The sequence below is a fragment of the Epinephelus lanceolatus genome, chromosome 12 (assembly GCF_041903045.1).
Source record: "Epinephelus lanceolatus isolate andai-2023 chromosome 12, ASM4190304v1, whole genome shotgun sequence".
Lineage (NCBI taxonomy): Eukaryota > Metazoa > Chordata > Actinopteri > Perciformes > Serranidae > Epinephelus > Epinephelus lanceolatus.
Window position 1 is genome coordinate 8,711,765 of NC_135745.1, and position 12,578 is coordinate 8,724,342.

Here is a 12,578-nt window from a genome sequence, read left to right on the forward strand (position 1 = left end):
AAAAAAGTGATTTTGTAATGTCTTTTCAGCTCTTTTAAACAGCCGACTCCAGTGACTTTATTTAACTCCTAGAGAATAAATGTTTACATGACAAATTTCGCTTGCAGTTTTACATTAATGCCCTCTCACCACACAGACTCAAACACCATCACGGCTTCATGCTATATTAGCTTTTATGAAATATGCCAAATTGAATCAAATGATTCCAACGGTTCCTGTCATTAATACTCATTTCCAGTGAAGAAACCCTTGTGTGACATGTGTGAAATGGGGATGTGACTTTCACATCTGTTCAATGTCAAAATCAGCACTGGATCATAACGTCTGTTACTAATAATCCTCACAACATGAGTTTTATTTCATTGTAGGTATTAAATATTATATTTGACAGCATTAACCCTGGCTTCATGAGTTAGCGTTATACCAAATGCATGAGAGGATTCAGAGTATGAAAACTGTCAATTTCCATTATTAATACTTGATATCAAATCCAATCAGTAGCCCTTTGGCTATGATAAAGAATATCATATTCAAAGCAAGAAACTTCCGTTTGCTATCTCGAAGCTGTCAGATACCCTCGATCTTTCCGCCTTCCTGCGTCTTAATGCCTCGCATCCAGAGACTAAGTGACAGATTGATAGCTCAGCTCTAATACCATGCCTGCTCTGTCAGACTGAGAAAGGCCATGTCTTCTCTCTTCCATTCAGGACTTACATGACAGGAGTGTAAGTCATAAGGAGCACTAGTGCCATTATAACATCATCCTCATCCGTTAGTAAGTGGATTATGGGGCTGGAGCGCTGGCATGCTTTGATGTGTGGTTTGGTTTTATTGGCTCCATAAGAGGACACAGTCCACTTAGTCCTCACTTTGATTCCAAGTAATGTCTGACATTAAACAGTTTTTTCCATTTGGTCTGTATTAGCCTCCTCCATGCATGGGCGCTAATGCAGGTTGATGGGTTCGAATTACATTTGTCACTGAGGTTGATTTGATTGAGAACCATTTGAAGTACTTGACTTTTGACATATTGTTCCAGTTTACTCAGGGATGAATGAAACAATGGTGCTACTTAACATTAAATCTGCGCTTTAATAGTTCTATATTATTATGCTCAGTTATCAAATTTAAAAATTCCTTAACGCTACTCTGTATTTTAACAGATTAGTAATAACAGGAGCAACAATAACAGCATTAAATATTAAAAAGTGAACCATGAATTTTTGGGAAAAATGTGTCATAACTATCAAATGTCAGAGTAAAAGAGAAGTGATGAAACACGCATCTGTCTGCAGTTCAAAAAACTGCATTTCAATCAAGACAACCACCCACCTACATGATTACCCCACAACCCCTGCAGCTCTGACAGATCATTGCTCTAGCATCCCTCCCTCTTTCCCCTTGACTGTCTACAGCAGGTGATTTTTAGACACATTTCTCAGTCATTCATCTCATTTTTAATCAATACAGATGCCCACAGAAGCTGCATTATTTTTCACTCACCGTTATTGCGACCCAGCAACTGTCGGTCACATGCTTTTTATCTCTCTTTAAATTACAACTCAAAACAAAAGTTATATGTACAACTGTTTAGGCTACAATCAGAGACATTCATTTCCATCATTTTTTGCTGTCAGAAAGAATGAAAGACATCAAACAGTTGTCTTCTTGTTTTGTAGATTTGAATAGAAGGGTGTTGCCTAGATCCAAGTGAATGTGATCTTACCTTACCTCAGGGTAATGAGGGGCAATCGACAATGTGGACTAGACCTAGAATCCGTTGATTGGATAATAAAGGGACTGAACATTTCAATTATTCAGTGGAAAAAGTGTATTCAGCATTAGTTTGCTTTTTAAAGCTGGATTAATATGTTTGGGTTTTTTTGCAACTGAGGGGGGAGAACACATATTTGGCATATTAGGGCCTTGTAAATTTGATATTGCCGACATGTAAGCAAACTATTGACTGTATACCCAGCAAGCGGAAAGGGAGTAACATTAGCTTTCATTTGTTGTGTCCCTTACCCATGTCCAGCATTCACTCTTCTTGTAGCTCTGTTTCGATCAAGCCCCAGCCTCTGGAGCTGAAAAATGAAGCAGATGCGTAAGTGCCAAAAAGTGCAGTTCCTCGAATGGCCACTTGAGGCTGGCTCCAGAGGCAGATCAGTCCCCATAAACCCCCATGTTAAAATACCTATTTTTACAGCAGAAATCAACACGTTTCCAGCCTGGTGCAAAAAAGTTTTTGTTTCTAATTTCAACATTTATGACAACTGTACCAGGGATGCATTTTTAGCATACTCACCTGTACAATTTATCAGGACTAAAAACTATGCATATTCAAAGCTGTCTGGCAGACTGGCTGTCTGTGAGGCATTGCTGCAGTCTATGTGTTAAATCAGCCACTACTCCTCCATTAGCTCCTCCCTCTCATCCTAACATGGTCACTTCTAGCTCTAAAAAACCAAGATGGCAACAGCTGAAATGCCAAAATCGAGGCTTCTAAACCGGAGTCCACGAACAAATGGATGTTGTTATGGTAGCTATGTCCATTATTTTTGTACAGTCTTTGGTTTTGGTTCTACTGTATCAACTAACTAGCTAACTTATCTGTCTGGAGCCAAAAATAGCTGCCTGTTACAGCTGGAAACGATATTGATTGGACTGGTGAGGCTGAACTAGGGCAGGGTATTGATGGTTTAATGACAGAGCTGGGCCGTTTTGATGTTGGTGTGAGTTTGTTGGGACCATTTAATCCCTCAGTTTTGGATTTTATTCACTGCTGCTGCTGCTGCTGCTGTGTAAGCTTGTGCTAACAGGACAGTTGTTGAACTGACTGTTCGCTGGGAGACAGCAGCAAGAGGAAGTTTGCTGATCTGGCGGGGAATTGGGATGGTCCCCAGACATACCCCTGGTGCAAAAAGAATTGAATGCAAGCATTGTTTGACTGGAGATGTTTCAATACTACTTCAATACTACATACTGGGTTACCTCGGTTGATACCTTAAAGATTATGAGTACTGATACTCAGCCCAAGGCTTAACCAAAACAGTGAAGAGATGAAAGACCAAAACACTGTGTGGAGCTGAGGGCAACTGTAGAGTTTAGTGGAAATCTGTGCACTTGTCACTACGAGCAGCCCCTTTCACATCACATTAGTCATGTAAATTCAAAACTACTGATGGTGCAACTTTAATATTAAGTGTGTTAATGAAAACGTAACTCGTATGTAAATAGACTTAGCTTCATATTGTTTATTGCATCTTAAAGGATGACTGAAGACCATATAACTGTGCACTCCCCAGGGTCAGTTCTCTGGATCTGGAGTCATATAATGTTATATATTGTAGGTAACATACTACTGTACTTAGTGTACAGTCACTGCTTTATTTGAATAAAGGACTTCATCAGTGACTTTCAAAGTGCTGAAAATCTAATCGTTCCAAACCAAATTACTCAGGTCTCCTTTTTGACCACTGTGCATGCAGATTTACTGCATAAGTGGCCCATATCATGGTGTCATTTGTTAATGTCCTTGACTATGCAGATTGAGCAAACAACTTATGCAAATAGGCCTCTACTTTTGCCAATTTAAATTAATGTGAGCAACTGAAACCCCTATTTTTATTCAGCCTCACAATTCCCAATATGTTTGAAAAGGGATTTTTTTATGTAAATTACTGATTAAAATCCATTTTTCATTTCATCATTTCAGCTTATCTTTCCATAACTGTGCTTGTTTGACTGAAATGACACACGGTTTAATTCTAATTGTTTTTTTCTATCTGTTTTTCACTTAAAGGGACAGTTCACCTGATTATCAAAACAACATATTTTCCTCTAACTTGCAGTGCTATTTATTAATAAATGTGAGCTGATGAGTGTTGGAGATTTCAGCCACAGAGATGTCTGTCTTCTCTCCGATATAATGGAACTAGACCCCATAGGACAGGGGCCAGAGTAAGTGTTTGGGAACTGAACACACTATTTATTAAAGTTTTGAAGTGAAATTCTTTTCCATTCTTGCTTTATATACGACTTCAGTTTGCCAACAGTTTGGAGTCTCTGTTGTTTTTGCGCTTCAAAATCCATCATGTTCGATGGGAGGCAGGTCTGGACTGCAGGCAGGAATCTCAAAAATTGAAATCTCAAAAATCCTTGCAAATGATTAGAACAATTGTGAGATTATTGCTTGGCATTAATTGGTTACTTTTTTCATACCAATTTAGCCTTGTATCTTTCAAATCACATTAAAAAGGGAAAATAAGGGAACAAGAGAAACATCTGTACACACCTGGCTGGAGGGAGCACCTACACAATTCTTTTGTTCTTATTTTAACTGTGATTCTCGGACTGAGAAGGATTCGCTCTCTTTTTAAATCCTTCTCTCGTGGCAAATCCCTGCTGTCTTTCACTTTTTGTGCTGTCACCTTGACATTTTCATAACTCGTTTTGACATTTTCCAAATTGCACAATGTATCTGATTTTGATTTCAGTTCTCAGCTGGGTAGCATCAGATTAGGCACGAGGATGTGGTAAATTGCACATATTGTACATGTAACATGATGGGCCCAAATTACAACATGTCTGCGGGTTATCTCATCATTCCTGTCACTTTCTCTTAAATATCCCTTCCAGTAACCTTAAAAATGCAAATAATGGGACTAGATTTAAAAAATCAGTTAAATAAAACTGCCCACAACTCTGCTCTATATGCCTTTATTCATGGTAGAGATATGGTCTGATATTCAAACTGACAATCGCTGTCTCTCTCCTGTTTTTCCACAGGCTGTGTGCTTTTGACTCGCCTTGACTTTGATCCATATCCTGCTTCCTGGCAAGATTCTCTGACACTGTTCTCGCCTTTTTTTCTGCTCCCTCTTTGACTCTCCCCCGCTTGCTGTCTCACTGTCTCTTTTTCTCTCAGTTTCCGTCTGATTCTGTCTCTGTCCCTCCTGCTAACCTGTCCTCAGGGCAGGCTCAACGCCCTTCATCTGTCCATCTTGTACACGCTCCTAATCCTCAACACCCTCAGGTGCTGGTGTGGATGCTGCCGCATCACTCAACCCCGCAAACCATCTCATAATGCATTAAAATCAGTGAAAAGATGAGTAAAGTGAACACGGTCATGTGACCTGACCTAGTCATCTGGTATCAGTGCTTCCTAGAGTACATGTTTGAGCTGATATTCAAAGTTACAATCAGCTTTATCTTCCATATTTCCACAGGCTTCTCATGACTTTTTGCTTAAGCCAGAGAGACAAACAGTCTATCATACAAGTTTTAAACAAACTTGCAGCTTAGCCAAACTTATTTGCAAAAGAAAACAAGGCCGAACTTTTTATTGTAAACATCAGTCAGACTTTACAGACTGACTTACTGGAAACATCAGATTGGTCCATCAACCATGGGATCATCATGTTTAACTAGTTATCTTTAAATGTTACAGTTACAGCTGAAAATGACAACAGAAATGAACAAGTTTGCTGATTTTACATGTCTCCGCAACTGAAATCAATTCAATTTTCAATTCAATTCAATTTTATTTATAAAGCCCAATATCACAAATCACAATTTGCCTCACAGGGCTTTACAGCATACGACATCCCTCTGTCCTTAAGACCCTCACAGCGGATAAGGAAAAACTCCCCCCCCAAAAAAAAAACCCCTTTAACGGGGGAAAAAAAAACGGTAGAAACCTCAGGAAGAGCAACTGAGGAGGGATCCCTCTTCCAGGACGGACAGACGTGCAATAGATGTCGTACAGAACAGATCAGCATAATAAATTAACAGTAATCCATATGACACAATGAGACAGAGAGAGAGAGAGAGAGAGAGAGAGAGAGAGAGAGAGAGATGCAGGTAATGACAGTAGCTTACAACAACATTAATGAAAGTAATAATATTATAGTTATAGTTCTGGCTACTGTGGTACAATATGTTGAAAGTATGTATTAATATCAGACAGTATACTTGTGTGACAATAGTCATATGTGTATAATAACAGTAGAAGTATGACTAATGACTAATGATGGCAGCAGCAGCAGGAGGCATCTGGCAGGACCACGGCAGCAGCACAACCACACACGTCACACTGTCCAGGCACCGCTGCGGTATGAGTTATTCTGAGAGACAGTGGAGCACAAAGGCTCCGGAGAAGAAGCCGAGTTAGTGACATCCAGAATGGCCGAGTTAGCAAGATGCAGTAATAGGATGAGAGTGAGAGAGAGAGAGAGAGAGAGAGAGAGAGAGAGAGAGAAAGAGAGAGAGAGGGAAAGAGAGGGAGCCCGGTGTATTATAGGGGGTCCTCCGGCAGACTAGGCCTAAGTCAGCCTAACTAGGGGCTGGTACAGGGCAAGCCTGAGCCAGCCCTAACTATAAGCTTTATCAAAGAGGAAAGTCTTAAGTCTAGTCTTAAATGTGGAGACGGTGTCTGCCTCCCGGACCGTAACAGGAAGATGATTCCACAGGAGAGGAGCCTGATAGCTGAAGGCTCTGGCTCCTGATCTGCTTTTGGAGACTTTAGGGACCACGAGTAACCCTGCGTTCTCAGAGCGCAGTGTTCTGGTGGGATAATATGGCACTATGAGCTCTCTAAGATATGACGGAGCTTGACCATTTAGAGCTTTATAAGTTAACAGTAGGATTTTAAATTCAATTCTGGATTTTACAGGGAGCCAGTGCAGAGAAGCTAAAACAGGAGAAATATGATCTCGTTTCTTAGTTCCTGTTAGTACACGAGCTGCTGCATTCTGAATTAGCTGGAGAGTTTTTAAGGACTTACTAGAGCTACCTGATAATAGAGAGTTACAGTAATCCAGCCTTGAGGTAACAAAAGCGTGGACCAATTTTTCTGCAATTGCCACTTGTCTACCTAAAAACACCTGTCTAGGTTATCGTAGTGTCACATTGATTCGGTCTATAGGTAATGGTCTTTGGTTGTCAAAGAAACAACACACTTTCTGGCACACAGGTTTCCCATCTGCACAGCAGTCAGAGATTACATCTATCAGAGCAAGCAATGGAAATAACTCACTCCAATCACACTCCAAGAAATTTTCTATACATCCTTCATCTCAGACAGCTGATCCTGAGCCGGTCAAAAGAACTAACATCTGACTGTATAGTGACTGTAGGCTCAGGTTAAGGCATCTAGTGGGACATGAATATCTGCCATCGTCTGATTTTACAGTCAGTATTTTAGTGCCCTTTGGCTTTGTCATACCCAGAATACACAGAAAACAAGACAAAGAAATGTGAGATGTCAGTGTAGACACACCTACGGACTGAGCTCTCTTTGATCTCTCCATGCACCACGGCTTGTCATCTCCATGAGGTTGCCAAGCAACCAGTGGAGGTTCCAGGAAATTACTGCACCCGGCCAAAACATAGTTCATCACATAACCCCTTCATTTAATCACAGCTTGTAATTTTAACACTGGTTTTTGTAAGGATTCAAGAAAGAAAAAGTTCTGTCCCTGTTTCCAGCCTATGTGCTAAGATAAGGATGAGTGAGCAGTTGAATCATATGTTTCCATATCTGTGCTCTGAGTGGGTGAAGTTTAAACCAGAAGAAGGTGTGGCTTAAATAGTAAGACCTAAGCAGAAGTTGTTATTTTAAGACTGAAATTGATTTGTGTTGATCAGAAGTTGCTATATTTATAATTGTATAGAGAACAATTTATAGAACAGCCTTGGAATCAAGCTTCAGATTATTTTTGATCACAAGAGTAAGAGAATTATTTAGCTACCGCAGTTACAGTTGTCTTTCATTGACGTTTTGGACTGGTTTCCACTGAGTAATAAAGGTATGGTTGAGCTGTGTGTTTGTCATTGAGGTGCGCACGCACCCTCTGGAGTTAGTTAATGAGGTGACGCGATTCAGGTGGGTGAGCGCGGCAGAGTAAAATGTTTTGCTGTCATGTCATGAGGAGTCGCCCTGTTTGAAAGTGCCGCTGAAGAGGATGACAGCCACACACACCCAGCCAAGCCACAGAATATTTGACAATATTTGAGAGCGAAACCAGTTTGTTTGTTTTCGGATCTATTTTAGCTACAAAAAACTGAACTAACGGGAAGAGCCAGGACGGCGTTTGGAGCTCGCCGCTCACCGGGAGCTGGCGGTGCCTGGACTGATTAACCAGCCTCTGAATGCACCTAGCCTGCGGACCTGGTAAGCTGGCCTACCTGTATTATTTCTCGTGCCTGGCAAACCAGTCCGCTGTTCTTTTTTGTTCCTCCATTTATTTCCTTCAATGACACACTCCAGTCTGTGGAGCGAAGCCACAGAAAAAATACGTAACATTAGCGAACATATGCGCACGGGCATTTCATGAGAGAAGTTGTCAGTCTCGTCCAATGGTGGATTGGCCATCGGGACGCTCGGGACGATATAGCCTACATTACAACATCACTCGCTCTCATGTGATATTGCTTTTATACAACAGGTCAACAACAGCTTAAACAGCAATGCTGAGTAAGGAAATGTTGACAAAAGGTGATGAAATAAATTAGGCTATTTAAGTATGTTATGTAGCTCCGCGAAAACAAACATTTGCCCCAGTCCATTGCCAGGCAACGCAGCACACACGCCAGGAACTCACAAGCTACTTTGTATTTAACTTACATTGATCTGCAACTGTGTAACTTCGTCCAGTTCGACTGATGAAACACTGGCAAACCTGGATGTTGGCACGGCCGGATTCAGCTTCCACTCTCCCTCATCCTCATCAGTACCTCATCAGATGATCATTGATAATTCCTGACCGTGTTCGCTTCATTTTTGCTCCTCTCCAGTTTGTCGAGGTCGGCTGATGTTATACAAACACACCTGGAGGTCTGCACAGAAGAGTCCTGGCTTTCCCTTTCCTCGTCCTCTCCTGATGACCACTCATAATTTAATTCAAATGTAGTTTTGGGGAAAATATCCATCTTCTTGGTGTAACGCTAGTGTCAGTTTGCGTCAATGTAGCGAGTGTGACAGCTGGTTAATTAACGGTTGTATTTATATTTATAACACCTGTGAGCGGAGTGATTTTACTGTTACATGTCCCAGTGATGTTATACTCTATATCAGCACTCACTGAATGCCTCTCGTCCAATCAAATTACTCGGTCGAAACTAACTGTTGTATAATTGCCTATAGCGCATCAGTGGGATTGATTTTTTGGTTATGACGGATGTACGATAATTTCCCTCAAAATACGATAATTTTGAGTCTTTGGTACGATAATCCTACATTTCCCACCTGGCAACGCTGGTCATCAGTCATTACTCATGGCAGACCAGGCTAGTTTGACCGTGAGACAGAAAACATGGATAAAGCTGGTAAAAAGAAAGGGTGGCGGGGAAAAAAACTCGAATAAAATAACTTAAATCTTTACAAGAAGAGGCAGCAAAGTGCTCCAAAATAACCGACCTGTTGGGCCGCGGTGTTGGTTGACGGGCTGTGGCTGCTTGTGTTGCTAATGACAGAGATGGAGCTGGAGCTGACATTCCCATTATAGCAGGTGTATTAACATTAGCTAACGTTCCTGTGTTTGTAATATGCAAGTTTGGCTTTGGCAAATTGCGTATTTCTTCTAGGTGTCCTTTTTAAGAGGCCAACTAGCCTACTAGGTATTGCAATAAGTCATTAGAATTTAAAGCTGTACTAAAAGAAAATATGTGCTTGCTTTTCCTCCTGTGGATGCATGCAGTTAACGTTAGGTGGTGCTCCCAGTCCCAAGGACAATGAAGCAAGCTGAGGGACAGACTAACCGTGATCAGGAGGAGGATGAGACCAGAAATATGACAGGTGTTACTTCTTATTTGCAGGTTATACGTTTTGTCATAAAGGCTATTTTGGTAATAGTTACGTTAGAGGTAATTTTGTGAGAGGTTTGTCTCTTTTGATTCGCCTGTTTGGTTTAACCATGGCAACTTTCTCGGTAGAGGAGATTTGCGGAAGTGATTTTGGGCGCAATTAGTTGCACAAGCTTAAGAAGGAAGATTTGCTTGCATTAGCTCAGTATTGTGAGGTGGATATCACCCCAGAGACTAAAAAGCCAGAGATTGTGGAAACCCTTATTTTGGCATTACATCTGCATGATCCCGTACAGGAGAGGGAGCGAGCAGAAAGGAAAAGAAAAGAGGAACTATAACCCCCCTATCACTCCTAATATTGCTCAGTCCCTATATTTTTGGTACTTGGTAAACTTGTATTTTCTGAGTATTTGGCTCAAGGCTCTGCTAAGCTAAGCTAATTAGTTGTTGGCTCTTGCTACACACAATATTTATCACACAGACATGAGGGTGGTATTAACCATCCAACTCTCAGGAAGCAAGTAAATACATGTAACTACTCCGACAAAAAACATGGGAACCATGCCTTTAACAGTCTGGGCATTAACCTCAGTACTTTTCAATGAGGATGTGGTCTATAGCTGCTGACCCTTACATTCCACATGGCCCGAAAGTAGAAATTAGTAAAAAGCTGTTTTCTGAATATTTCTTACTTTGTCTCAAGGTGAAATGACCACGCAGTAGCAGGAGAGCTGCTGTCATTCAGAAACACTGTAGGTGTTATGCACTAAATTGCATCTGCAACCTCTTTCAAATTGTGCTGTTGGCATCACGACTTTGACTTTGATCTGTATTCGACTTGGCAAGATTCTGTGAATCTGTTCTCCCCTTTGACTTTCTCTTCTCTCTGTCTGTTTTTTTTCTTTTCTCCCCCTTTTTTTCTGTCCCTGCTCCAAATGCCACCCTCCTCCCTTCAGGGCGGGATGATCGCCCTTCTGCTGTCCATCCTGTGCCTGGTACTGATCCTCTACACCCGCAGGCGCTGGTGTAAACGTCGTCGTATCCCTCAGCCCCAAAAGAGCGCCAGCGCTGAGGCAGCTAATGAGATCCACTACATCCCCTCAGTGCTAATGGGAGGCCAGGCTCGAGAGAGCTTGAGGAACTCCAGGGGTCAGGGGCCAAACTCCAGCGGTACCCTCAGCATCCGGGAGACACCGATTTTGGATGGGTATAAGCAGGGTTTGGATGGAAGGGAGATGAATGTAATCTGAAGTGGTTAAACCCAAAAAAAAGAGCATGCAGTGGCTGAAAGTCAACAAATTGTGTTAGCAGAATGAAAAATATGTGGATGTTTTGTTAGTTCACATTTTACACTGGCAATGGGATGTAATAATTGTTTGAAATTTACTTCCTAGAAAGCAGCTGATATGATGCAACCTGCACACAGCACACTCATTTTTAAGTGCAGTAGTCTGCAATTAGTTTGGAGGATTAAGATTATAAAACGCCGTACCTTATCATTACATCCTGTCACACTTTGAAATCTTGACTGCTTCATCAAGCATGTTAGCTGCTTGTGATATTTATTCTAATTTAGATAAATCAAGATAATGTAATGCTAATTGATTTCCACCTCACCCCCAGGTATGAGTACGACATTACCGACCTGCGTCACCATCTGCAGCGGGAGTGTATGAATGGTGGCGAGGAGTTTGCCAGCCAAGTCACCCGTACCCTGGACTCCCTCCAGGGCTGTAATGACAAGAATAATATGGACCTCACACCTGGTAAGATGATTGACTCACAAACAGCCAGGTCAGGAAACCAGCGAACAGCCTTTAAGCTCCAATAATCAATCTTTTTTTATGTTAACAATGAATCAGGTAGACTAGATGTACTTTTAAAGGGTCACAGGTAGTGACAGACACACAAAGGGAGCAACAGGCAGCGCATACCCAGCAGCAGACAGCCAAAAACGAGGCAGAAAAAGTCCTTAATATTTCCCTCAGGATTTTGTGGAGAGAAAACTAGAACTAAAAGGAGAGTGAATATTGGACTTACTGACATTGTCAGGTGGCCAGACCCTAAATGAAGCTAACGTTTAGAGCCAAACCACAGACAGACAAAGTTAGCAAGAGGTGATATGTCAAATAGCTAATGAGCCAGATAAGTCACTAAGTTTTAGTGGAGACAAAAACCAGTGAAGGTAGACTTTTTTTTTTTTACAGCACACACTTTGACCTGTCAGAATGAAAAGCACAAGTAAAACTATTTTTTAAAGAATGGCTCAGTGCCATTAATACCTGTTTTCCATGACCACTTTTGGCTGTGCCAAGTCAAACCATGCCACACCATTTTGTCTTTCCATTACCATTTAAGATGTGCAGAGCCATGCTGAGCCAAGCCAGAGATGAACCATCTCTGGAGCAGGGCCAAAAGCATGCCCAACCACCTCCAAGCAGGTAGCAGTGACATTTCACAGACTGCAGCCAGCCCCCCTTCTCTCCCTGAGACAAGCCTGTATGTTGCAAGGCTCAACTCAATTATCTGTGCAGGACACCGGAGGGAAAAGCGTTTTTTCAAGTCTTTGTATGTTCAGCTCTCAGTACTTTGTAGCCACTAACTGCATATTTTGGTTTGTACTTAAGATATCTGATTTATTTCACTGTTTCATGTTCGCTTTCAGCCATACACGAGTCTGTTAAGTTACTGCTGATAAAAACCCAATATCTCCCATATTATGCTGCTTCACAATAAAAGCTTTTACATAGCAAAGTAAAAGGGGACTTTAATTG

At 41.4% G+C, this 12,578-nt stretch overlaps 1 protein-coding gene across 5 annotated transcripts in view; it reads left to right on the forward strand.

The window, feature by feature from the left end:
• astn1 (astrotactin 1) overlaps positions 1–12,578 on the forward strand; it is a 591,813-nt gene that overhangs the window by 113,221 nt on the left and 466,014 nt on the right. For all 5 annotated transcript variants that reach the window (XM_033650224.2, XM_033650225.2, XM_033650227.2 and 2 more), the window contains exons 3-4: positions 10,761–11,011; positions 11,428–11,570. In XM_033650224.2, coding sequence (XP_033506115.2) covers positions 10,761–11,011; positions 11,428–11,570 — 394 coding nt within the window. The remainder of the gene's footprint in view (positions 1–10,760; positions 11,012–11,427; positions 11,571–12,578) is intronic.